Source organism: Gadus morhua, chromosome 13 (genome assembly GCF_902167405.1).
Source record: "Gadus morhua chromosome 13, gadMor3.0, whole genome shotgun sequence".
NCBI classification, from domain to species: Eukaryota; Metazoa; Chordata; class Actinopteri; order Gadiformes; family Gadidae; genus Gadus; species Gadus morhua.
Window position 1 is genome coordinate 13,947,318 of NC_044060.1, and position 27,962 is coordinate 13,975,279.

The following is a 27,962-nucleotide window of genomic DNA, read 5'->3' on the forward strand; positions in this document are numbered from 1 at the left end:
TCCGAGTTGTACGCATTTCTTGTTTGTTTACTAACTCTGGACTTCCTGCTTGACTGGAGTTCTTCTCTTTATCAACAAACTAACCCTAACCGGTCAACAATAACCTTTTCAAAATGGGATGTGATGGTGGCACTATCCCTAAAAGACACGAATTGGTGAAAGGCCCGAAGAAAGTGGAAAAGGTGTTCGTTATTATGTTATAGTTATGAGGTTACGTAGATTGTGGACTGATGCTAGCTAATGCTAAGCTAGGTCAGTCATGACAAACTAACGTTACTTTAACTAAGTTAATTTGGGTTCTGTTGTATATTCATTTTGCTAACATTTTTGAATATTAAGCTTTGCATGTGATGTTACTAATTATGGCATTATCACTTAGTCTTAGGCTATAACATTATCACTAAGGCTAGCATTGCTATACAATATAATAACAATACAACTTACGTTATGCTAGTTGTATTTTTTTGCCAAACTGTTAACCCTTCCATTTAGCTTCCTGGTAACATACGCTGAAAATGAATGTGTAAGTTAATACTTCTATGTACCTTGCCTGGCCAGGTGGACAAGAATGCAGAACTATTTGCCAAATGGAAATATTGCGCCCTGACCCAGGAGAAACTCAAACGGCCCATCATCACGTGTGAACTGGGAAGGTAACACCACTCTAGGTTTTTCCTTTCCTGAGAAGAATGTATCAATATCATGACAAAATGAATCAATAATCAATCAAAATGAATCTTATTGGGCATGCCCAAAAAGTAACATATATTTTTTAAACATAATAATTGACTTTCCTGTAGACTCTACAACAAAGATGCTGTCATTGAGTATCTTCTTGATAAAACCGCTGAGAGACCACACGCAGACGTTGTTTCTCACATCCGTGGGATGAAGGTAATGTTTAAAGCATAGCTTGTTAAATTTTTTTTACCATTTACCAAATCCTAGAGGTTTCCTTTTATGTAGTCTATACCCCTTGTATTCATCAGGATATCCAGGAGCTGAATTTCACAGATAACCCGGAATGGGAAGGCGAAGGTAGAATCTCTAAAGGAGACCGTTACGAGGACATGCACCTTGCCATGTTCATTTGTCCCGTGGTGGGCCTGGAGATGAGCGGCAAACACAGGTCAGTGAAGATTGAGGAAAAAATACATACATTTGAATGTTTGTGGAATATATTCTCAATTATATATGTTCCATCTAGTAGAGCTGGCCCAAATACATCATTTCAAGCTTTGAATATAGCTGTTACGTTTCCAAACGAATATCCTTATATTAGGTCAAGAAAAACATAAAGAAACAATGTACATTCACAGAAAGCAGGTGGAGACGACTTCTACTGAATCAAGTTTTAAAGGTCCGCTGGCATGAAAATCCCTTTATGAGGTTTTCTAACATTAATATGAGTTCCCCTAGCCTGCCTATGGTCCCCCAGTACCTAGAAATGGCGTTAGGTATAAAACGAGCACTAGGTATCCTGCTCCGCCTTTGAAAAATGAATGCTCCGATTTCGAATTTGGCCCCATATGTCGTCATGAGGGGCAAAGGCACCTCCCCTTTCTCTGCCTAGCCCGCCCAGAGAATTTGGCCCGCCACTGAGACAATGAGCTACAACCGTGCAAGTGCCACATATATGTGTGTGTGTGAATACACACAATGTAAGGCAAGGGTTGTACACTTCTTTGTTAGTTAGATAACCGTTCTGCTGTTGTGAGGGCGCCTAACACGTTGCGATTGTCTCCCACCGGAGCCCCGCTAACCCCGCTGCCCGCTGCTGAGGCACCACTGCCGCGAGGCACCACCGTTGGAGCCCCGCTGTCCGCTGCTGAGGCACCACCGCCGCGAGGCCCCACCGCCATGGGGCGTTGGTGCCTCGGCAGTGGGCAGCAGTGCTCCGCCGGGAGACAATCGTGGGCAACAATCCCTTTCTCCTCCATGTCATGGTTCAGTCTATTCAGCTCGATTGATGTGGAAGTGGAGGATTATCTCAGCCATGGTTGAGAAGGAATTTGGGGGAAAGGAACTTTGGCTTTGGCTTTGATAATCTATATTATATGATATAGATATCTATGTATAATATGATATTATTTAGATATTGAGCTCCAGGACTCCCGCCGGAGCACCCGGAGTGTTCTAGATATTTACCGAACACGGCCAAAAGCTGTGTGGGCCTCGCCATTACGATACATCCACTATAAACACGAGCGTATGATACCGTGGCCCCAAGCTGCTCAGGGCCACACCCCCACCCTCCACCTTGACCTGCCTCTAAAACACGGCACTTTTGTGGAAAGCTCATTGGGGGACTGGCTCGTAGTGGCTGTAATCCTGCACCAAGTCTGAATTTCTTGAACGCCTTCAAGTACTGTATTAGGGGCCCACTTGCACCTATATAAAAGCATCCATAAAGTAGCATGCCATGGGACCTTTAATCAGCTGATAGTTTTTTCCATTTTTATTTCTAAAGTGGTTCAGTTGGATTCAAAAAACAAATGTGTTATTTTAATAATGCAGAATAGCAAAACAACAATATCACGTCAGTGGCTTTCGGATCCACTCATCAGGTCGCTCCCAACGTTGTGCCTCAATGCAGCCGAAACGTTTCTGACCACACATTTCCGTATTATGAGAGTAGGCCTACTTTCAATAATCACAAAGCAGAAGCTGGTTTGAGCATTGTGAAAGGTTTTGAATAAATATGACGGATTGTGTGATATAATCACACAGGTGCTACACTGCCATCTGGGGGATGGATAGCTAAAAAAGGAAAAACATGGCTACCCGTTCTATACATATTTACTGAATAACCAACACGTTATTATCAGTAGGTAGATCTTTTTGATGTGCTTTGGACTCATTTGAACATCCTCATCCTCATCGTCATCCGCTTATCCGGGGTCGGGTCGCGGGGGGAGCAGCTCAAGCAGGGGGCCCCAGACTTCCCTTTCCCGGGCCACATTGACCAGCTCTGACGGGGGGATCCCGAGGCGTTCCCAGGCCAGTGTTGAGATATAATCTCTCCAACTAATCCTGGGTCTTCCCCGAGGTCTCCTCCCCACTGGACGTGCCTGAAACACCTCCCAAGGAAGGCGCCCAGTGGGCATCCTTACCAGATGCCCGAACCACCTCAACTGACTCCTTTCTAAGTAAAGGAGCAGCGGCTCTAATCCGAGTTCCTCACGGATGGCTGAGCTTCTCACCCTATCCCTAAGGGAGACGCCAGCCACCCTTCTGAGAAAACTCATCTCGGCCGCTTGTACCCGCGATCTCGTCCTTTCGGTCATCACCCAGCCCTCATGACCATAGGTGAGGATAGGAACGAAGATCGACCGGTAGATCGAGAGCTTTGCCTTGCGGCTCAGCTCTCTTTTCGTTACAACGGTGCGGTAAAGCGAACGCAATACCGCCCCCGCTGCTCCGATTCTCCGGCCAATCTCACGCTCCATAGTACCCTCACTCGCGAACAAGACCCCGAGGTACTTGAACTCCTTCACTTGGGCTAAGGACTCATTTCCTACCCGGAGTAAGCAATCCACCGGTTTCCTGCTAAGAGTCATGGCCTCAGATTTAGCGGTGCTGATCCTCATCCCAGCCGCTTCACACTCGGCCGCCAGCCGATCCAGTGAGTGCTGAAGGTCACAGGCCGATGATCCAATGAGGACCACATCATCTGCAAAAAGCAGTGACGAGATCCTCAGACCACCGAACTGCAACCCCTCCCCACCACGACTACGCCTCGATATCCTGTCCATGTATATCACAAACAGGATTGGTGACAAGGCGCAGCCCTGGCGGAGACCAGCACCCACTGAGAACGAAACTGACTGGCTGCCGAGAACACGAACACAGCTCTCGCTTTGGGAGTACAAAGATTGGATGGCCCTGAGGATAGACCCCCTTACCCCATACTCCCGCAGCACCTCCCACAGTTTCTCCCGGGGGACCCGGTCATACGCCTTCTCCAGATCCACAAAACACATGTAGACCGGATGGGCATACTCCCAGGCCCCCTCCAGGATCCTTGCGAGAGTGAAGAGCTGGTCCGTAGTTCCACGTCCGGGGCGAAAACCGCATTGTTCCTCTTCAATCTGAGGTTCGACGATCGGCCGAACCCTCCTTTCCAGCACCTTGGAGTAGACTTTACCAGGGAGGCTGAGAAGTGTGATACCCCCACTCATTTGAACATATAACTGCTTAATTAATGTAGTATTAAAACCATTAACTGGCTGGGTGCTTCATGGATTACATATCCTCACGCTGGATGGTAGTCAAAGTGCTACCGGAATATTTGAATAATATTTGAATGGCTATCTACAAATCTAATGCTGTGTCTGAAATCACGCACTAACGTAAGTGCACTTGAGTGCAATTCATTATCCCTAGAGTACAATTTCTTATAGGCGCAGTGCTCTCATTTCTACATTACACTGTCAAAACAGCCATCGCGCACCTACCGGTTTGCAATTTTACGGTTCTAGCTTGGAATCGTGCGCTTCTTTTCAGATTCTTTAAATGTTACACGCAGTACTTTTTTAGATATTCTACTCTTAAAATACTATCTTTTTTTTAACATGGGAGAGCCGTCCTCCCATACGTCAAACTGTTTAAGGCGTAACTAAATCAATTTTCAACCGTTTATCATCGTTCAAACCATTATACAAATCTGCACACTTGTGTCTTCAATAATATCTATTCAATAATAACAGAATTTCGATATCATTTAAACTTTCTTCAGAATCACAGTTTTAGTTTCATAACGGCTTAGTTTTCAGCTGTTTTCATTGAAGACGTCTGCCCATTCTGACACTCCTACTTCTTAAGACATCATAACTCAATCATTTTTTTCAACCGTTTACCTTTGTTCAAACCATTTAACAAATCTACACACTTGTACTTGAATAATATCCAAACAGAATTTCTATATAATTTAAACTTTATTCAAATGCATTTTAGTTTCATACCGGCTTTCTTTTCAGTTGGTCTCATTGATTTACGTTGACGCTGGAGCGTGAGGACGTTCAGCAGTGTTGCCAGATTGGGCAGTTTTTCATTCAGCTGTCACTTTATTTGTTTTCGACCATTTATACTTTCTTAAATGGTGTGCATGTTTACATTGTTTACTCCATTTAGACTTTTGAACTTTTGTTCAAATTCCTTCACTTTATTTTTTTTGTAGGCCTAATTCAGCACTCACCGCATTTTCTGCAGGAAATGCATTTTCTAGTTATTATTATTAATCAAGTTATAACTTTTACCTCTAGGTTTTGCTACCTCCAGAAATGTGGCTGTGTGTTTTCAGACCGGGCCCTAAGGGAGGTAAAGTCAGAGATCTGCCACAAGGTAAGAAAAAGCTTTCTAAAACCAAAATTATGTTTTTTATCAAATGATAAACAATGGCAAAGCAATATTGTACAGGGACTGTCAGGTGCCATCTGCGGTAACCCCTTCATGCTGATGATGATTACGAGCCTTTATTAAGTTATAATTCAGTAATTTTTCCATTTCCTCATTTAGTTCTTATAATTATATTCATTCGTCATAAAGAAACGCAATGGTCCCCCTGTGGCTAGGACACAGTGTACAATGGAGGTCCAGCTTTTATCATGTTTGTGCATCGCAGAAAAATAACATCCTAGCTTAATTGATGCTCTTTGTCTGCTGATGAGATGTGATTGTCCTTGCATGGTCAGTTTGTGGCTAAAATATGGAGTCTGGCCAAATGCATAAGCCCAACATTTACCCTGACTACCCACTTGTAACACACCATAAAATGTATCGACCTACACATGCATTTATATTGCAATGCTGAGTAATGATAACTGATGAATCAATGGGCCACTAATTGATAATAGATCGACGTCCAAAGCCAATACAGTTTGCTTTTGTTACTTTTTTAATACCCCTCTACAGCATACAACAGTTTGTACACAGTATGTACCCACTAATTTTAGGTCTTCATACAACTTTAATGACATTCTTTAATTAAATTAAACAAAGATCTTGAGCAAGTAATGAATAACTTTTGTCCAGGCATGATCAGATAATGGTTTCGTGCAGTGCATGACATGTCCAAAAATAGCTATAGAACCTTGTTCCCTGAGCTTTTTGGGAGAGAGAATGTCTGGTCGCGTTTCTTTTACTGTGGGAAAATTGAAGAGTAGTAGACCGCTAAATCCCTCATGAATTGTTGGGTAAAACAAAAACAACCAAACAAAACAGAACATCGGCACCATGGGAACCAGATAGCTTGCTCTACATTTGGTCTGAAGATACTATGGGTTTCATTTAAGAGCTGACAGGAAGCGGACTATCTCCTATATTAGAGTACAGGGATTAGAGTACAATCCAATGGATCCAATACATTGACATTAAATTAACATAATATGACTCATTCCCAGTAACTAAGCAACCTCTTGGTACACAGGCAATTTACAGTGTGCATAAAAACCAAACGTACATACATATATGGAGGCGTGGCATATTATGTTGCGCTGTGGATATCCCAAGCCAACATATACCACTTAGAGCATGGACATTTCCGGCAATCACCCAAGTGCCGATACCATGCTCTCTTATTCTTTCACACAGAGACTATTTTTAATAGTTCATGCAGCTGATGAGAAACAGCTGTGTGTGTGTGTGTTCCTTGCACGCTCCATGCAGGCATTGACTACAGGTTAAGTGCTCCTCTCTGCCAGGGATTTTCCGGCAAGTGTGGCAATACCAGTAAATGCTCTGACTCTCGGATAAGAAAAATCTGTTTTCATCCAGGACCCCAAAAGCCTGGATCTTAAGGGCTCTTTATAGTTCAGAGATCATGCAACGCAAGGGGGTTACGGACCCCTTGCGGACCCTCCTTGCGTACACTGCAAGGGCTGGACGTGCGCCTCCCAAAAATTTGAACCTTCCGTCGAGGCGACGCAGCAGCAAGGGCTGTGATTAGTCCGCTAACTAAAACACGACGCAGATGCATATACGTTCACGTCTGTGCGGTCATTGCGTTGCGGGAACGTGGGACCATAAAAAGGCCTTTACTTCTCTCCTGAAATTTGCATAATCCAAGTTGAACACAGGCTAACCAGTTAAACCTGTACTCTGCAGGGTATTTACATCTGTGGTTGCAAGTGGTGTATGCATCTGCATCTTGCAGTATTGTTGGTGTATGGCAGAACAATATTTGTTTCCTTTTGTTAAGGTGAAAACATGAAGATGTTTTTCTTCTTGCTGATGTGGAAAATGATAAATCTTGGTAAATCTTAATATATGGTATTTATGAAAAATAGTTCACATTTCATGTTATTTCCCCCCCTGTTGGGTATAAAGCAGTTCAACCAAATGATAGTGATAATAATGTGTTAAGTTGGAATGGTTGGGAAATTTTCCATTTTATTACAATCTTTTTAACGAAATTTTAAAGAAGAACATTTTACATTTTAAAAGGGTAATTTTAGTGGCCAAAAAGTGTGTGTGTGTGTGTGTGTGTGTGTGTGTGTGTTCCTTGCAGCCATTGACTACAGATTAAGTGTTTCTCTTTGCTAGTGATTTTCCGGCAAGTTTGGCAACACCAGTAAATGCTCTAATTTTCGGATAAGAAAATATCTGAGTTGTGACTTGCCTTTCCCACATTTCATCCAGGACCCCAAAACCCTGGAAACTAAATTGCCAAATTTGGATCCTTCATCTCCCCTGATAAAAATTTAAATGCTAATTTTAGTGGCCAAAAAGTGGTGTGTGTGTGTGCTCTTAGGTGCATGTGAGGGAAGTAAACGCGCATGCATTCCTGTGTGACATACAATCTGTATCACCAGCACATTCTCTTTGGCCTTTGTGACACATTCTTCAGGCTATTTAAAGACTTAAAATACATAATAATATAATAATATAACGTTGAAACACAGGACACAAAAACAATATAATTTATTAAATGACATGAAATGTAATTAGTAATGTTTTATTAAGTATTGTTACAGCCAGTACATGAGGAGCAATTAGGCCACAGGGGTTGACACTAACGGTTGCCCGCTTGCCCGGGGCAAGTAAAAAAAATGTTTGGGCAAGTTGAGATTTTTTCTGGTTGCCCGAACGGGCAAGTGGATTTTGGGTGGATGTTAATATAAAAGCTATTTTTTCAAATGTTTTTAAAAACTGCAGAACAACCTTTTGTTCCGCAAAACCACACAAAATAGAAGTATTTGCAATTGATCAGCGCGCTGTCTTCTCTTCTCTCGGAAAGCGAGTTAACAGACACGCATCGCTTCAGTGCGAATATAGCCCCGCCTTCTGTCACTCACTCGCAGTGCGGTCTCTGGCAGTGATTTGCTAAAGGTTAGCCAACACAGCTAGCATCTCAAGTGCAGCACCTCCGCGAACGGTTTAGGTAGAAGTTAAATGGAGTGGTGATGGAGGAGTGCAGTTTGGAAGTACTTTGGATTGAGGCAAATTATCAAGGAAAGTCAAGAACACGGTTTTTGGTTTCATAACTGTGCACATGCACACAGCAATAGCGATCTTTTTCACGAAATTGGACCCTCACAAACTACTGTAGGCCTATATATTACATGAAAGCTGAGCCTCCACTTATTCCAACAGTCCAAACCATATCATTCTGTGACTAAAACTCGCAAATAACAACTTAAGAAACGTCCCCTTTTCTTTTAACAACCAAAAATGAAGTATTACCTTTGTGATTTGTGTCCACAAAGTTGGTTCTGATCGAATAAAACCACCATAAACAGATTATCCAGTATCTGGGCCAAATTTTGCAACTTAACATGGTGTTTTCAATCAATGAATAAGGGAAGGTTTCTTAGGAAATAGGTAAATTGCCTTCAATCAGAAACCATATTCTTCAGCGCAATCTAGTGGCCATTTATTTATTTGCGAGTTTTTGGCTTGGTGCATTCGATTTTCCTGAACTTTAAAGAGAGGCGTCAAGTGTCAAAATTGTAAGATATCTACCTTTATTTGTGTCTCATAGTAAGACAGCGCTCCCAACTGATACTGATAATTATTTCAGGTGGAAATGTTATCTTCCACTTATGCTGTGTTCCATGGCTTTATTCACTTTAACCAAGTATCATCCCCATTGAATATTTCACTTGCACAACAATCTTTCTTTTGGCCCAAAGATGACATTATCGCCCTTGCAGTTGTGGAGATATAATCTATTTACTTTGGGTATGTTCTTTCCTGAAAAAATCTTTTCCCCTGATACCGAAAATGGTATAGAATATCGATCTTTTTCCAGGAATAGTGTTGAAGTTAGAAAATCCAGTATCGTGACTGACAACCCTACTAGAAACGCGATGGTGATTATTCAGTTAGAGCTACAAGAAACTTGAAAGATAAAAAAGACATATCTTTGCTACTACCTCTGACATTTAGTTATGTACATTTGCATCAAATCATGCAGGTCTACATATAACTTGGCGATAGCTTTAATAGGTTGCAACTGTGGACTGAAATCACTTCATGGCACGATGTGACCGCTCGATAAATCAGTAAACAAAGAGAAGTTTGTTATTTTTTAAATACAACATGTGTCGAAGCTAACATTCAGCTTCCGTCTGAGCTAGGATGATTTTTCTGAGCCCCCCCTAAACCAGGCCGGGTGCCTGGCAAAAAGAGGCCCGTCCACGATTCTGATTATAATTTGGGCAAGTGAACATTACATTCGGGCAAGTTGAACCTGACCTGTACTTGCCCGATGGGCAAGTGCTTTTGAAACCTTAGGGTCAACCCCTGGGCCAAACAGAGTATAGTTATTCCAGCAACCGAGTCGGTTCGGTCTCTTTTTTTCTCTCTCTGGCTAGCTTACAAACTGTTTTTCTGAGATGCGCCTATACTCCTTGCATCTTCATTATTATTGAGGTGCCTCTCTCTTGGCCTCCGGTTTAGGGGCCTCTGTCTTGGCCTCCTTTGGCTCAGGGCCCTCTGCAGGCTTGGGAGACCTATACCGCCTCTGCCTTAGGGGCCGCCACACCACACAGTTTCTTGGCCATTTCTGAATCCGTTTGAATGAAGACACACCCTTTTCTACTAAATTGTTCTGCTTATCTAGAGAATGGAACCTCGGCTTCTGAGTTGGAATTCTTTTTTGTAAATTCCTCTTTCCTGCCATCAAGTTCAGACTCAACTGATGCCTATTCGTCCGTTATGTTTATTAGAATTCTCACAAGCTTCCACTTCAGCTTTGTTTGCTGTCTCTTTGTCCAGAACACCAGAAGCTGTTCTCTCCAGTGCCTTTATTTCCCATTGAACCTTGTTAATACGTTTTTATTTTTTTTGTATTTTCTACACCAATGCTCGTCCCCCCTGACTCTAAAAACAAAACCTACATCGAGGCTTAAAGGAATATACATTTCAGTACAATATAACTGCAGAGAAGGGAAATGGCAGCTTGCTGTTTTAAGATTGCTGAACCAATGCTATCAACACAATCCTCTATACCGGGCTAGGGAAATTAATCTGGAGCCTATTGGCTCCCCCCTCAGCCAATAAACAGCGGGGACTTCAGGGGTCAACCACAGCACTGTGCCAACTCCCTTAATGGTGACGTCAGAGTTCCCGTTGTACGGTAATTACCGGTCCTTGACCGGGAAAAAAATGAGGAGGACCGAAAATTCTAAATGTCTCCGGTCAGAATGAACGATTGGATATAAGGCCCCGTCCACACGGAGGCGAAACGGGTGAAAACGTTCCGGTTCGTTTCATGCGGAATATTCAAGGCGCTGGTTCTTTCACAGAAAAAAGTGGAGCGCATCAACCCTGCGCGCATACAGCATGCGCGCTGTATACAAACATTCAGTCACAAAGGAGATTCAACCTTTTAAATTGAGCAGCAATACTTTTGAATGTGTTCATTTGAATTGTGTTTAAATATGCTACAGTGGTCATTTGTTTAGCCAATTCATGTAAAACAATGAGGATTTTGATTGTAGCGTAGCCTGTGTGATAAAATAAATTTGTTGAAGGGTTGAAAAAAGTTGTTACATTTCTTGCACTCGTTGAAATTGATCGCTATAGACTACCGTAGGTTTATGAACTAAACGGCGGCAAGCTAGCGAAAGCCGGCGGCAAGCTTTGCGGAGTGCCGGTATTTAACAACCATGGCGACTCAAAATATGATCACACACTTCTTCTTCTTCTTTATATAGCCTGCCTATCAATTCTTTTAAGCGCAATAAACACAGACAATATCCGACCCATTTTTTTTCCAATTTCACCGGTAAAATGAAACCTTCCCGATCACATGACCGGCACCAATTTCTTCTAGTGGAAACACTGGGTGACGTAGTCAACTTCAAGCTAACGTATAGAGAATGAACCAATTTAAAGGTCCCCTGGCATGCTACTTTATGGATACCTTAATAAAGTTATTAGTGGGCCCTCAACACAGTATTTGAAGACGTTCCCGAAATTCAGCCGTGGTGCAGAATTACAGCCACTACGAGCCAGTCGCACATTGAGCTTTTCCCAAACGCGCTGTTTCGGTGTCTGTAGCTTTAATGCAAGGAGGAGAGAGGCGGGTCAGGTGGGGTGTGTGGCCCTGAGCAGCTTGCTGCAATGTTACCAGCATGCGCTCTGTTTACAGTGCATGTATCGCAATGGCGAGACGCACACAGCCTCAGCAGCAGTCAGCGCTTAGGCACCACCTTCTCCTGCAGCGGGCAGCACCGAGGCGGTGGTCCCTCGGCAGTGGGAAGCGGGAAGTTCCTTTCCCCCGATTCCTTCTCAACCATGGCTGAGAGAACCCCCACTACGAGTCTCGTTGTGGAAATACCAGAGACGAGAGTCCGACGTGTATTGCGCCATAACAGCAACAGCAGAACGGTTATCCAAATAACAAAGAGGTGTGCAACACTTGCGTAACAGTGTGTGTAATCACGCGCACGCATGCACACATGTGGAGCTCGCACGGTTGTATCTCATTGTTGGGCCAAACTCTCTGGGCTGGCAAGGCAGAGAAAGGGAAGCCAAAACGGCGCGTCTGAGCTTCGTTTTTTCAAAGGCGGAGCAGAATGCCTAGTGAATCAAGGACCCATCTTCCGCCACAGGAATCCCAGAATTGCTCAGAGCCAGGGCTACACCTTACTCTCCTAAACAGCTTCCACCTGCTCAGGTATTGCAAGCAAACCCTGAGCCACCAAACCATCCATCACACTGACTCGGATCACTCCTAAGAGAAGATTTAGGAATGTTGTAATAGGCTGCTATTAGATACAAATCTAGCCATCCAACAATTCTAAAGTTGGACTCGCAAAAAAACACAAATTACACGGTGCAATCCAAGGCACACACTACCCCTTTAGGATTGGGACTTAACTAAGACGAAACTCAGTTAAATTATTCCTGGACAAGCCCCGAATATGTTACGACCCTAAATGGGTATCAGACATGGTAGTAAGGTAACAAAGAAGAAATGGATTGAAATGACACTTTTCAACCAGGCACTGTTCAAAAAGCAAAGGGTTTATTATACATCGGCTGTATAGAATACAGGAACAAATACATTAATTAAGGATTGCTTCGGGGTACCCAAGGCCAAAATAATAACCAATAAGACCCCCTGACTTTTTAAACAAAACCCTCAGCCTAGGCTTGAACCAAAATACACTTCTAAACTATCTCTAGACAAACAGAAGAAAAAACATGAGCAGAACAAGACAAACGTGACCTTACACACCTTATCTAGGCTCTCTTCAAAAAGGTCTACAACCTGAGCTCTCCAAAAACAGAACAGCCTGTAACTAGAAATAATTTGTTGGATTTGTCAACAGCCTACTAAGGTTGGATTTTAATTTATATCTTTATCATGGCGGCATTTTATATATTGAAATTTGCATATAATTAATATGATTGATGAATAAGGAAGATGAATTTTAATTAATGATTGCTATTTTTAACAATTAATGCAAAATAAAATGTTTGGTTGATGCTAGCATTGATGATATATAGTAAATCTATGAAACTGTAATAAATAGCTGAATTCCCATGCATTAGGGACAATGACAACCAAATTGACTGGACGTTGACGGTTGCGAAATGTTGAATGAAAATGTACAAGTTAAAACAACACCTGAAAATATTTAATTAAAATATTGTTTTTAATAAAAACTGTACAAATGAAAACACAAAACAATTTGACATTTAATTTGATCGACAGTATCTATTGGCAGTGTTTGGGCTTGGTGTGGCAAAACTAATCCCCTATGGAATGTAAGAATAGCTTTGACTCTGCATTGTCAGGGCCCACTTCTTAGTAGTCAAATCTCTTCTAATATGTTTTCAGTTGCCATAAGCCTGTACAAGACATTTACAAATCCTATGAGTTTTTGACATCACAAGTGGGAGTGTCTACCAAGCTTCAACACCCTGGTGGATGTTAAAAGGGGACAGATTTCTTAATGAATAATTGTCCTCAAACCTTTTGAAATGGTAAAAGATAATCTCAAATACAAGTTTATTTACTAAGCATTTTCAACACAAATTCTATCTCTTTTCTATCCCATTTTCTTTCAGGATAGGGCTTAGGTTGACCCTGCAAATATTTGTTTTTATTCATGGTTGCAGGCAACTCATGCAAAGTTCCTGCACCTCCGAAAAGCCTAAAGCACACTCTGCTTGGTTAGTAGAAAATGTGGTGCTTAGGCGGTCGAGCGTTTTTTGCTAAAACAACTAAATGAAACCACCCTTTCAGAGTGCCATTATGAACCATCCTCATTTGTGAGATGTATACATTTATATTTCCGTTGTTAAACTATTAATCCACGTACATCTTCATGTTCGCTGAAACTTCGATTCAATGTATTTCCCTGTCCACCACTGCTGTTGGTCTTTGAAGTGGGTATTGGATACGGTACGGCCAATAGCCATTCCGGATCTATGGGTACTGTTGCCTGCCTCAGCACCTTTCTTCTGTGCCACTGCTCCAGACAGTCCAGGGACTCGGGAAATGTACTGCTCTCAAACTTGTTGGCAAACATGCTGTTCCTTTTGATGATCCATGGAAGATCTTCTATTCCATAAATGCAGATGTTTCTAACATAACGTCCTGTGAGATGATAGAAGCATATGTACAACTTTCAACCATAATGTTAAGAATAACAAAACAAAAAACAAATTGGTACTCTTTATTTATTTGATACTTTGTAGCTGGGCTCTTGGATACATAGGGTTTCCGTTTATTTTGGGTGACTACCTTTAAAAACTTATTCTTTATCCCCTGTTGAGTAAATATCATATGGAAGGTCAGGTCTCATACATAACACATAACACAGCCAAGAGAATAGGGACATAATCTGTTCTGTCGCCTAGATGATGAAATCAAAGGGTCACCAGGGGATTAGTTTTCTCTGGCGTAACACATATGTTGGTACTACTGGATGCATTTTAGTTGAAACAATACTAATATCCATTTTACCTTTGCAACCACTATGTACTGTTCCCTCTTGGTCTTGCCACTTGATTGCTCGTATATCGCCTTCCCATCCTCCATCAACGTGGTTGCCAGGAGCTTCTAAACACAACAACACACCTGAATTAATACTGTGACAATACATTCCTCAAGTTATAAAAAAGGAAATGCTAAAACCGTATCTTAAAATATTAAGACTTTCTCACACTTATGACAATTTCCAATGATGCACCACATGTTCCCACGCTTTGTTAAATGTAAATGACGATTGGAATATATACTGTCTTTGGTGTACAATATGACACATACCTTTTAGATGGTTCAATGTTGCCCAGTAATGCTCATCTGGACTGTAGGTGTCTTTGGACCATTCCAACAGGTCTTGGGCCACTCTGCTTTTCAATACAAAGTTCACAAACCCTCTTGTGAGAGCATAGTAGGCTGTGCCAAAGTATAGTTGCATATTTTGGGGGGGATGACCCTTCTTCTTGCCCCACCCTTTGAGGCCCACATGGGACCCTGTGATTTCCTTGTGCTGGAGTTGTGTCCGGTGCCTCATGCTCGCAGGCTGCTTGATCCCAGGGGTCATGTTCCGGTCCTTCCACATTTTGCTCTGCATGTAGCGCACAAGCTCAAGGTTGCTCTGCACCGGGAAGTCCTGTCCGCACAGATTGATGAGCTTTTTCCAACCCACCTTGGAATGCTCTAGGTCCCTCATGCAGTGTATGTCCGCTTGTAACCGGGAGAACCCTGCGTATGTCACCGTCTCACTTTGGCTGGAGAGGAAAACGTTTGGGAGGCAGGCAACCAGCCGTCGAACCATCTGTTGATAGTCTTGTGGGGCCTTGGCATCTATGTGAATGCAGTAGACATTTTGTGGGGCATAGATGGCTCGCAACAAACGGAGAAGCAACTGTAGTTCCTTGTGGACAGTCAGAATAAAGGCTAATGGGTAGTCTAGCTCTTCCTGGCTCAATGGTTTTGTGATGAAGTGTAGATCAGCAATCAATTGCGAACAAGTAAGATGGTTATTATGAATGTAACTGTCCACCTAAAGATGAAATAAAAGAATTGTTACTACATTTATTTATTTTTAAAGGGAGAATATTTTAGCAATAATGATCGATCGGCTTATTGTGTTTCCAGACTAGGCTTTTATTTGAAAAGTAGGTAAACGTATAGTATGTAAACAGTATGCTAATCTATACAGGGTGTGGGGTACGGTATTTTTTATTTAATCAATGCAAAATGCCAACATAGCATGCTCAACACAATGATTACCCGAGTAAATCAATTACCTAAATGATTACCTAAAATCAACACTAATGCAAAGCTTACCATTAGTGCTGTATTGTACACAGTACTCGTAGCCTTATCAAATATAGATTGATTGATTGAAAACTTTTTTGAATTAACAGTTTTGTTCAAAAGGATTAGAAAACACAATAAAGCCCAAATGCTTGTATCCATTGTGGTCCTTTTGGTCCTATGGCTTGGCACAATCTGGAAACGTCATCACAATAATAGCATCGACAGAATGTACCCTTTATTAGCAGAACCTACCGCATCATAATGCATGAAATGACATTTGTAATAATGACATTTAATGGTTCTGATTTGGTAGGGCACTCCTATATATGGATTTGACTTTGAGTTCAGTTGCTTGTCAATATGAAATCTTAATGGAGACATAGGGATTGTTTCTGTTTGCGGACTCCTGGAGCTCTATATAATATAATATAATATAATATAATATAATATAAATAATATTATGTACAGGTATTTCTATTAGGGATCGACCGATTATCGGTGCCGATATTCGGCCTTTTGATGCATATCGGCATCAGCCTTTTTTTTTGATCCGACGGCCGATAAGAGATCAATTTAAAACGGGGTTACTTTGGCTCTGATGCAGCCGCGCCTCTCTGTCTGCTGTCTCTACGCTGTCTCCAGCATTGTCCCTACCACAGCACCATCTGATTGGTTACACGCTCTGGTTACATGCAGAGCCACAACGGGTATCAGCCAATCAGCAGTGAAAGCTGTGCAACTGCGTAACCACGGAGCCCCTCGAGCCCTTATTGCAGGGAAGCACGATGAGTGGATGGCTAGAGGGTGTGTGTGTGTGTGTGTGTGTGTGTGTGTGCGTGTGTTTGTGTGTGTGTGTGTGTGCCACATGAGAAGTTGCAGAAACTCACAGCAAAAGACTGTCTGAGAGAACTGTCAGGCAATAACGGCTGTTTAACTAGGGATCTATTTATTTATTTAAATGTTCAGTTAATTTCATTAGAAAACCCTACACTTTTTGTTTTTGTTTGAACTTAAAAGAAATGTAAGTTAAAGATTAACTTTTCAGTTCAGGAAAAGTTTAGGGAGCCATTTATTTGTTTGAATTGTGTTATGTTGCAAATCTGATAAGCTGTTGTGTTTATTATACATATGCTTAAAGGCATTTAAATGAAGTTAAGTGTTCGAGTTTGTATTATTCAATAATATGTATTGAATATTTTCCCTTTTTCTGTAAATTAATATCGGCTCCAAATATTGGTTGTCGGCCCTCTTAACTACTAATAATCGGAATCAGCCCTGAAAAAAACATATCGGTCTATTTCTAATTTCTATTACTATTATAGCTAATGTCACGGCCAAAAGCAATGTGCGCATCAGATGATATTATGAATCATAAAGACTGCGTCTAACGACTCTGGTACTTCCACAACAAGTAAAGACTCGTAGTGGGGGATATCTCGGCCATGGTTGAGAAGAATTCGGGGTAAATAATTGGGGGAAAGTAACTTTGGCCTTGACTCTCCGAAGTCCATGAACCGCGACTTTGAGGAGAAAGCTTCGAAGCTTCGGCGACAGTCCGGCAGCTCCGGCGGTGTTCTCCGGGAGCTGAAGTGCCGCCGAAGCTTTCCGTCTGCTCCGGCGGGTGTCCTCCGGGAGCTGAAAAGTCCGGCGGGGGTACCTCGGCGGCAGTCCGGCAGCTCAGCTCCTTGAGTACTTCCCTTTCTCCTCCATGTCTCCTCCTCCGGACTGCCGCCGAAGCTTCGGTGGCAGTCCGGCAGCTCCGGCGGGGGCAGCTCGGCGGCAGTCCAGCAGAGAAAAGGATTGTACTCCCGGAGCTGAGCTGCCACCGAGTTCCACCCGCCGGAGCTGCTCGTCCGCTGGTCCACAAAATCTTGGCTATGCTCTGATTGGAGGGGAGTAGGGAAGTGGGAGGTAACATTCAACTGTGCCCCCTTCCTACGTAGGAGGGGGCGTCGAAACTGACTCGCTTGTTTGGTAACTAGGTGGGGTACTTTCAGAAATGCATAACTCGCTCAAAAAATCATGTACAGACTTTTTTCAAAGTTTCTATGCGTGTGGGAGCACCAGAGACCCAAAGCAACACCAACAACAAATCCCAGGAAAATTGTTGTTTTCATAATATGTCCCCTTTAAGTATTTTACTTCCAGAGGCCTGGCAGCTTGTGTTTTGGTGGTGGTAAAGGGGGCTGCTAAGCTTGAGGGAGGCAGGGGAACTAAAAAAAACTTTATTAAAGGTTGTATCAGCGATGTTGGGTGGCGTCACTTCTGTATTTGAAACGAGATCACAAACAAACAGAGCCTGCTCGCCCCTCCCTTCCTTGTTTCGTTCATCCGGTAAAAACTCATTACAGCGCGATCTCGGGGCATAGGGTTACGCGTTTTTTTAACGGCCTGTTTATGGGGCGGGCAGTTAGCGGAATCTGAGGAAAGATCAGATGAATGTGATCATTTATGTTTCGGCCTTGAATCGCTAATACAACCTTTTAAGAGTGAGATGAAGAGAGGTTGTGTTGTACTTAGTCACTATGTTTCATGGATTTATTAATACTTATTTGGACAATAGTAAAAGTATATTGCCAAGAAGTGTTGCCAAGAAATGACCGGTACTTCGGTCATTTTTTTTAACATTACCTTATTTGATGCTCCACAAAAACCAATAAGACTAAAAAAATATCATACCTGGCAGTCACGGTTACGCCATATGAGTCCCTCCTCAACTCTGGGCAGGAAGGCTTCACATCTATCAGAGAAGGATCTGCAACCGTTAGCCCCGACCTGGGGCTGCAACTCTGTCTGTGTCCAGGCCCTCAAGTAGATTAGGGAACAGATCAAAGTGCTGATCCCAAGGCAAACTAGGAAGCTGCCTTTGGCCCCTCCAAGAGGGATCATAATAGTCCAACACCCTGCAATACAAACATCTTTGTTAATGTACAGAAGTCTCTCTGACTCCCAAATTAATGTTAAGTGAAGTCAGATTAAGCCTATTAACGCTAATGGTGGCAAGCAGCTTCCAGAATCATTTCTGTAATGGCTTGTTACTGAATATGCCAGAAATTGACTCAATTTTGATTGTATAAAGTGTGTTTGCTTTATCTGTTGGTCAAAAACTCTAAGTCCAGTTTCTGTTAACTGATTGAGCACAAATCTTTATTCAGACATTTGATACTTTGATTAAAATCCTCGCCCGTCGAAAAGCACACTACTGTAACTGAGTACTGGGATCTCCAGTCTTTCGGAAGCGTTTCAGTTCTTCAAATCAAATGTATTATCAAAAAAACAAAAAAAGCAAAACTACAACATTACATATGATTGCTGCATGGACTACAGTGGCTTTCAGATCCATTCATTAGTCCTAGTCAGATTCTGCTAAGAGCTTCAGTGTAGCCTAACATTTTCCGAGGCACATGGCTTCCATCGTAAGTCCGTAAAAATGATATGCTTTCATCAGTATTAAATTGCAAGGCTTGAATTTTGGTACCTTTTTGCCTTAGTTTAAACATTGAAATAGCTCCTTTATACTATCATTATTATGATTTATTGAAACCATTAATAACAATTGCTTGCCGCAACCTTATTTCTGTTGCCAAAACTAAATAGTGGGAGCGCAAGCATGGAGAACCTGTGGAGAACCCTAGACTGTTGAATACATATTATTATGATGAGAACCAGTTGGTCTTAAGTCTGTTCTGTCGGTCTTGCAAATCCATATACTGGATGGCAGCTGTCAGAGGACCGGGTTAAATGTTTTCTTGACTTCAGCAACAACTAATGCTAGGTCTTTGTTACACACACACACACACAGACACACAGACACAGACACACACACAGACCCACACACAGGCTCTAGGTCGTTGGCAGGTAACTATGTTTGGGGCGATAACGGGGTTCTGAGGCCAATATGCTCGCTGGGACAGCCTTTTCTCAGCCTGTCGAGGCTGTGTCGGTTCTGTAAATCAGCAAATATGGTCTGTGATTCATAACGCAAGCAGCGCCCACATCCTGTTTCATTGCTACGCCTGGGATTCCGAGAAAACACCTTTGCGTTATCACATGGCTGAAATATTTTCACACACACAGAAACAAACTAACTTTGTACACATGTTAATGGAGAAGTCCTCTATGTTCTTGGCAAGTTTCAAATTCCTAACTTGCAATGGAGAAGGAGCATAAGCGCTTACCTAAGAATTTTTTGTTTTTCCAAATTGGTCCAGTGACTTTATTTTAACTATTGACACACAAGTTTTAAACGTATCTTCAGGAAGCCGGCCTCTGTCTTCATGGCACGTTGTGGTAGCATGCACTGCATTTTTATCTATTTTAATTTCTTTTTCAAATTCAATACCAATTCCTGGTCACAGGGCTCAAGACTTATTTTTTTCACTAGGAGCACTGTGGCCGCTAACTGAAAATTTTAGGGGCGCAACAAGAAATTTTAGGGGCACACACCGTTAATCAACATTTTCACTGTATTAGTAATAACATTTTTTATAAAAGATGCAGAAATTACAATGTGCTCTTTTAAATGCAGTGTCACATTTCATTGTGATTCTCATCTATCCCAACGGTTTCCAGGTTTGCGCATGCATGCGTTCGACAAGTACGGAAGTGACAGTTTCACGGGAGTGCGCCCGCTTGTCGTGCTGCTTGACAGGACGCTGAGCCTCCTCTCTGCCCGCTCGCCTCTCCATTGAGATTGCATTATCAGGCCCGACAAACGCCTCCCGTGTGAAAAGCCCTTTATGGCACCTGAAGCAGAGTCCTGCACTGGTTCGGGTGACCCGCACAATTCGATGAAACGAGTCGGGTCGGACAACTAAACAGCGCGGGTCGGGCGCGGGTTTTGCGATTGCGAGCGAGACTTCACCGGTGCTAGATATGTCAATCAGGAGCGGAGGAGTCAACTCAAACCGTCAACAGTGGATGATGTGTTTTTTTTGCAAAAACAATCCAAAGCACCAAGTCAAACACCAGACAGTGTTATTCCCATCTAATGTTTCTAATTTTCCATCGGGTGCGGGTCGGGTGTCGATATCAATTTATAGCGGGTCTGGTCGGGCTTCTGTCGGATGCGGTTTGAAGTATTGGGGGTGCGGGGTTTGTAAAATAAAACCCGTCAGGACTGACTTGCACTACCACACTAGCCGAAGGTCGGAAGAACGAGTCAATCGTTTGCTTGCTCATTGTAAACGCACGTAGCAGGTTGTGATATCTTTTTCCTTCGCACAAACGTTTACGCACGCTCATAATCTCTAGGACCCTCCCCCTCCACACATTAGCCACTTACAGTGGCCATTCCCTATCCTTCTTACACTCATTGGCCTGCTAAAGATTCCGGATTCATTGACCCTTCCACGTTTAAAATGTAAAAAAAAAAAAGGGCAAAATTACTTGTCGCACTTGCGCGACCAGATGGAAAATTCGGTCGCACACTCTCAAATTTTTGTCGCAAAGTCTGGAGCCCTGGGTAATCAAAAGTGACAGACTTTATGGGTCCCTATGGCCAAAATGTTCAGCATGCAAAGGCATGCACTCCAAGTTTCGGAACTGTCCATCCATCGGGGAGGACATGCCGAGCATTTAAATGCAACTGGAAGTTATGAAAGAGGTTGAGATATGGGCCGTTTGAATAAATTATATGGAATATATCAACCTCTAGAATAACAATAGGTATCCACAGTAAACAGTGAATACCTAAATAACGATAATTGCACACTAGCAGCCTCTCTACTCAGGGGTAGCCTGAGTAGAGAGGTTGTCAGGCCCAAGATTCATACTAGATTGGGATGCTCTCCTTGTTGATGGGGTAGCGTTTGTTATGAGAACGTGAGCGCCAGACAACCCTTTGTTGACTTTTTTTATCCAGAGATCCACTTACGTAGACAAGCAGAGAGTAAAACATAGTGTACCCCCACTCCACCAAGAGGACCAAATGAAGGGATGGCTTGTGTAGATTCAGAATATATTTTCAAGATTACATATGCTTCCATGCTGCGTTATTTTTTTGCCTGTTTGTAAAAAGGAATGTTGCAACACACAGAAGTCACCAAACCATATATTGACTTTCACTAGTCAATGATACATTTTTACTAGTAAGTGAGTAACTTTTTCTGAATCATAGATCCATAGGCCAGTTACCTTGCAGTGCAGCGGAGCTTCTGGTCCTCAAACTGGACATGGGGGTTAAACATTAGCCTCTCTCGTGCCCTTGTGGATACGGTGTCCGTTTCTAGAAAGGGTCCTTCGAGAAAGCCAGCGCTGAATTAGCTTCGGATGGGTGGCATCCTTCACTAAGTGCAGAGATGGGGAGCAAAAGCTACCAAACGTCAAACGTGACGGTACCAAGTCGCCAGGCCAGCCAGGTTTGTTTGGTTTTGGCAGAGCGTAGAGCTTTGCTTACCGTCTGTGTCAGAGGCAGAGAGACGGACGGAGAGAGAGAGAACAAATGTTTGTCGATGTGATTTGTTCCTTTTGTTGCTTCGTTGATCGAGCCGTTCTGCCGGCATCCTCTTGAGACATAGACTCTTCCTGCATGGTTACCGGCACTCGTATACAGATGCACTCTTTCTCTCTCTCTCTCTCTTTCCCTCTCACTACATCAATCAGTCTCCTCCCCCCCCCCTCCCTCTCGCTCGCTCTCTCTCTCGCTCACTGTGCCAGTTATTCCTGTACAATTTCCATGTTCACTCTTCTTTCTTTTAATCCATCATCTTTATCTTCCTTTCGTCTTGTCTTTTCTTCCACCCAATTTGTTTTCCCCCGCTCAGCCCATGACTCCCTCCCTTATTCCCCGCCCTACGTCACTGTCCTCTTCTCTCCTGAGGGTTGGCAGAGAGTTAGAGGTGCTAAGAATAGAGTGTCAACGCTTTGTGTGTCCTTATCTCTCTCTCTCTCTCACTGTTAGGTCTCAAGGGACCTCGTTTCAGTGCTAAACACGGGCTCTCTGGCTCGCCGGGAGCCCGGCCTGTGCTGTCGTCAGAGCAGGGCACAGAGAGCAGCTTTGAGAGTAGCGTGTGCTGGGTTTGTCTGCTGCCTGCCTGGTCAGCTACTGAGATTAGACCTCTTGTGTTAACAGAGCACATTGCCACGGTTCACACCCACTAGGCACGCACAATAGATCCCCTGCTGGTGGTGGGGGGTGTGGGGGGGGGGGGGGGGGTGGGGGTGTGTGTGTGTGTGTGTGTGTGTGTGTGTGTGTGTGTGTGTGTGTGTGTGTGTGTGTGTGTGTGTGTGTGTGTGTGCGCGCCTTTAGGAACGATTAGCAATATAATAAAACAATGACCGATTGGACAGAATGGTTGAAGAGGCAAATTCGCACACACTTTGGAGCATTGAAACACATTTTTTTTAACTAGTAAAACAATGTTAACTTGTTCTCTTGTTGTAAGTTCTTGTCTAACACTTGTCTCACACCAACAGGCAGTTTATAAAGTGTGCGATTTAGATATACCATATCCTGTGGTATTTCAAATCCGGTCTTGTTTTACATAGGAACAGGTGTTTCTGTGCTTTCCTCCCCGCATTTCACTCACCCCGACATAAAAATGTAGAGTGAGGTAAAACGCATCCATAGCTATTTTTGTAAATGGTCATCTGACTTTGATATTGTTAACACATTTTACACTAAAAGGTATGTTGATTTTAAGCAACCTGTTTAATGATTATACTAACTCACTTTTCCCCTTCTTAAATGTTCTCTGAAAATGTAGCCCAGGAAGTCATTGAGCTTTATGGCATTGGATCGACGGGAACTGTGCATATCCTATGGCTCACTATGTGATTTCTCTCTATTCCAGTGTGGAGAGCAATTCAAAGCTGAAGATATAGTGGTGCTCAACGGCACTAAGGAGGATGTAGAGAAGCTCAAGCAGAGGATGGAGGCGAAGAGGGCTCAAGCAAAAAAAACTAAGGTGAGGAGGTTTCAGGCTTGGTATTTTACTACTTATTTTACTACTTTAAACTGTAGCATTTGCTACAGCAAACACTCCAAAAAGCATTATATTTGTGTCCAGCAGCTCATCTTTGCCCGATATAATGTGTTTGTCCTTTTAGTTCTTCAGCGATTTGCATTTGCTTTCATATGTTTGAATGTTATTCAAATCTTAACTACAAGTTATGGGTCACCATTGGCTCATCAGTGACCTGTCAAGTTCGTTTGTCCTGTTTGCATAGGTTTTTGTCCTGTATGCGTAATTTGTTTGTTTAGATTGTGTTTGTGTTACCCCCCCCTATAGAAATCCAAGAAGAGCAAAGTTGCTGAGACTGTGGCCGGAGTATCTGAGTTAAAAGGTAAGCAATTGTCAAATGCCTCTTAAACTCGCACATCTTCCGAAAATCAATGGGGTGAGTAAGTGTTACCTTCAATAACACCTGTAGTTTAACGCAACGGTGTACGTGGATGGTGAAACTCTTTCTTTTACACCTGTGCTCATTAGAACACTCATACACAACAGCGGTTGTGTATCACTACACTACAGTGATCCCACGCAACCAGGGGCTACAAAGTCAAAAACAAATAACTCTTAATGGCGGCATTTGAGAAAGGCACTCCATATGACAGGACAGGTGAACTGATGAAGGGAAGTTTACTTGGCCAATGACAAGTCCAAACTTTGGACAAATTTGCATTTCCTAATATTTCTCATGATTGTTGATCCACGTTAGGAGATACCCGGCTGCAAATATTTCTAATAACACATTAATTAAGACATTTAGAGAAAACAGGATTAAAATCCTGTGTTTTCACAAGTTTTTACCAATCCGTTTTTTTTGTGTTTATTTTTTGTATATAATATGTGTAGATAAATGTGTGTGTATATTATACAATGAATTCCATTCATCTTGGCAATTGGGGACATCCAAATATAAAGTCTATTCTGCCAAGGAAAAGTATTTTTTTATTTGATTGACATGCTCATCTGAGAAAGAATACAAAGACTTGATTAGTCAAATTGAATCACTAAGAACGCTTTATGAGCAAACAAATGAGAGCCTAATGTTAAGAAAAATCTTACTGTTGGCCTCATGTAATCATTACTAATTGGTGTACATGGATTGCAAAGGACAAAGTTGATTGTCATATTGTCTGTGTTTGGCCTCTTGAAGTTGAATCCCATGAGGAGATCTCGCAGGTCCATTCATCAGTATCTGACTCGTCTTTCTTGTTCCAGAGAAAACAACTTCCGGACCGGACTCTCAGGGAACTTGCTCAACACAAGAGGGCAGTGAAAGCACAGGTATGATATTAACACAACAAATACAGAGTTTGAGAAACACTAGATGCTTTCCAATAGCCTCTTTAGCTGTTTACAGAAACTGAAACATAATAGTATCCGTATTTAACCCCAGATATGCCACTACATTAACTGGTTTGGATTTTCAAGTTTGAAGTATTCAGTTGTTTGCTATATGTACGTGTAAACCCACTGTTACTGGGATCGGTTTGCCAATACCATCGATCAACATGTTTCTGTGGCCTGTTAAGTAAACACTCAAACTGTAGTCACGTTTCCAACTAAAGGTGAAGCGAATCTTTAGAAAGTTCGCAAAAAAGAAATTCGAATTAGGTGCGTTTCCATCAAGTGGTTGGAGCGGAAAACTACACGCATTCCAGGGCTTGTCGTATCATTTTGATAACATGCTCTCTCTCAGGTCCTGATGTATAGTGGAATTGGATTGTTGTTTTCAATCTAAAATAGCTGTAATTATTTTTTCTTCGATGAGAGCAAGGAAAAGTTTTACCTCTTCATCGGTCCACGCATATCTTTTGTTCACATTGGCCATTTGTTCCATGGCCGTATTTAAAGGATACATTGTACATATTTATAATTAGAAATTCGTCCCAGCCTTTATACCACAAATTTACATTTAACCGCGTTGTCTGATTACAGTTTAATTAATTTTACACAATTTACCAGCTCTCGTTTTGACAAGTTGACTGGAACTACTTAGTGTCCATATATCAGGGATTAATGGACAACCTGTCAATCAGAATCTAATATTTCCCCAGACCATGCAGTGGCGCAGCGCCACAGAATCAACACTGAGCCACAAATTGATTCTGCTTTTTTTTATTTAACTATTTCTCTTCAGCCAATCACAGCACAGAACAACTTGTACGTCACGGCCTTACTCCGTCCCGGTACCGTACTGTCCACTCCAGCGTAAAAATATCCGATTGAAATATCCGATATCCGGAGAATGACAAATCACAGTAACTCTAGCCTACTCTCAAGCAAAATAAATATAAAACTAATTGCAAACCTAACTAATCGCAAACCTAACTAATCTAACCTACGCAAATGATGCTGTCGCGGCTCTCCGCTGTGCCAGAGCGTTCACAGTTGCTAGGGAAACCAGCTAGCGTCGCAGCGCGTTGCGGCCAGTGTGAACGGCCCAGTTTTAGACCGTCGCAGCCTGTCTCGTCGCAAGGAGTTGCGAGTTGCAAGCCGTTGCAAGGTGAATCTTTGGTCTGAACTGGGCTTAAGGGAACCCCACGAACAGTTGGAGCTCACGCACAGTGTTTACCAACTGACTTCACTGCACTACGCTGAGTACACAGTAACTACTACAAAAATGAATACGATCAATAGCAAGAAGAAGAATGCTAATAAAGAAAACGAGAGAAAATGGAGCAACGTAATGGAGACAACTTTGGTTGAAATGTGGCAGCAACGTCCCTGTATTTTCGACGTGTTCACAAAGGAGATCCACGATAGGGTGAAAAGGGATACAGCCTGGCGAGAAATAGCCAACGCCCTTGACCCTTCCCGGTAAGTTTGGAGCCAACAGCTGTTGACGTGCTAATAGCTATCATAACCTATCATAAACCTCAATCCGCCAGCATAATGCCTAGTGCTAGGTACTCGGGATCCATTGTTGACGCTTTGTTGCTAGGCTATGTTGTTGCTGCGGGTGCTTTGTATCGCTCATGTCACGTGTAAGGCAACTACTGTGAAGAGTTGCTGCATTGAGCAGATATAAAAGCTACTGGAACCTTTGACAAAAATGTAAAAAGCATTTATGTCCGTTCTAAACCTTCGATTTTCAAAATATCTTGTGATCGTAAATTTAAATGGACTGTCAGGGTTAGGTTCCTTGCTCAAGGACACCTCGACACTCTAGGAGGCTAGGAGGAGCCGGGGATCGAACCAACAATCTTCAGGTTACCAGCCAACCCGCTCTACCTCTTGATTACTAATAGCAAACACCAAAACGTTCCCACATGTGTTTCATTGGGCCGTGTGCATTTTATAGCATTCAGTTTCACAGATACAAACAACGGATCAAAATAAACAAACCTGCTTTGTTCCACTTGTTAGTCGAACCTTGAAGGCAAGGTAGAAGGAGACCTAACCAATGGCGTTATTCACAGCCCCTGTTCCTGCCCCTGTTCCGGCGCCAGAGGTGGCGGGGCCCTCTGTATCCAGCGGCTCCTCCATCGCCAAGGGGGCCAAAGCCGCCGCGGCCTCCATCTCCAAGAGGTCCTACCAGGAGATGGGCGAGAAGTCTGAGGTCTTCAAGTCTCTCTTCACTACTCACACCTCCGCCAAGCGAACCAAGGACCAGACCTCCAACTGGGTCACCCACACGCCCTATCACTTCTAGGGGTCTCCACACCTGGAGGGAAGAACAACGCAAACAAATACAGAGGGTTTCTCTTGGCTTTTTATGGGATTCTTTTGTTTCTCTCTCTCTCTCTCTCTCTCTCTCTCTCTCTCTCTCTCTCTCTCTCTCTCTCTCTCTCTCTCTCTCTCTCTCTCTCTCTCTCTCTCTCTCTCTCTCTCTCTCTCTCTCTCTCTCTCTCTCTCTCTCTCTCTCTCTCTCTCTCTCTCTCAGGTGTCTTCTGACCCTTGAGGCTATATAGGGACATGATCCAAGTATTCCTTGTAGACACTTTGCTCTTTGTTTACAATGTATGCCCACTTTGTTAATCAGTCCCTCAGCTGTCTTATTACCGTCCATGGTTGAATCCCTGGGATATTTCATGTTGTAACAGCAAAGGCCCATTGAGAGTTGAGGCTTGAGAGTGATGTGGATGTTGGTGTTCATGTATATATATATACAGATATTCTATGTATCTGTATACGTATGGGATTTTTCTGTTTTCAATCTCTAAATTTCAGATGTACCAAGTCAAACAAAATAAATAGGCTGCTTTTCAGAAATTATTATTGGAGTTTCTTTATCCTTATTTCATGACTGTTTCATTCATCTGCTCTGTCACAGGGAAAAT

General features: G+C 42.7%; 2 protein-coding genes across 5 annotated transcripts; one reads left to right on the top strand and one right to left on the bottom strand.

The window, feature by feature from the left end:
- On the top strand, window positions 1–27,900 carry rtf2 (replication termination factor 2). Its single transcript, XM_030374328.1, has 9 exons — window positions 1–182; window positions 559–653; window positions 801–894; window positions 990–1,129; window positions 5,265–5,343; window positions 23,524–23,637; window positions 23,962–24,016; window positions 24,898–24,963; window positions 27,102–27,900. Exons 1-9 carry the CDS (start codon window positions 114–116, stop codon window positions 27,332–27,334), a joined length of 945 nt encoding a protein of 314 aa, XP_030230188.1. The 5' UTR covers window positions 1–113; the 3' UTR covers window positions 27,335–27,900.
- Window positions 13,091–22,475, bottom strand: gcnt7 (glucosaminyl (N-acetyl) transferase family member 7). 4 transcript variants are annotated; one of them, XM_030374326.1, is made up of 6 exons: window positions 22,128–22,470; window positions 21,866–21,968; window positions 18,410–18,633; window positions 14,729–15,470; window positions 14,426–14,521; window positions 13,091–14,056 (listed from the first exon to the last, which is right to left on the bottom strand). In XM_030374326.1, exons 2-6 carry the CDS (start codon window positions 21,903–21,905, stop codon window positions 13,758–13,760), a joined length of 1,401 nt encoding a protein of 466 aa, XP_030230186.1. In that variant the 5' UTR covers window positions 21,906–21,968; window positions 22,128–22,470; the 3' UTR covers window positions 13,091–13,757. The 4 variants fall into 4 exon arrangements, with proteins under 4 accessions (XP_030230186.1, XP_030230185.1, XP_030230187.1 ...); XM_030374325.1 differs by having other exon boundaries at window positions 21,866–22,017; XM_030374327.1 differs by having other exon boundaries at window positions 14,426–14,518; window positions 21,866–22,475.
- Window positions 27,901–27,962: the final 62 nt, after the last annotated feature.

Bases quoted from the DNA above. Each gene is read 5' to 3' on its own strand.
- rtf2 (XM_030374328.1), top strand. From the start codon at position 114: ATGGGATGTGATGGTGGCACTATCCCTAAAAGACACGAATTGGTGAAA. The intron at 654-800 runs GTAACACCACTC...ACTTTCCTGTAG, and splicing joins ATCACGTGTGAACTGGGAAG to ACTCTACAACAAAGATGCTG. The intron at 895-989 runs GTAATGTTTAAA...TGTATTCATCAG, and splicing joins CTCACATCCGTGGGATGAAG to GATATCCAGGAGCTGAATTT.
- gcnt7 (XM_030374326.1), bottom strand. From the start codon at position 21,905: ATGTCCAGTTTGAGGACCAGAAGCTCCGCTGCACTGCAAG. The intron at 14,522-14,728 runs GTATGTGTCATA...TGTTGTGTTTAG, and splicing joins AACATTGAACCATCTAAAAG to AAGCTCCTGGCAACCACGTT. The intron at 14,057-14,425 runs GTAAAATGGATA...ATCATCTCACAG, and splicing joins AGTACATAGTGGTTGCAAAG to GACGTTATGTTAGAAACATC.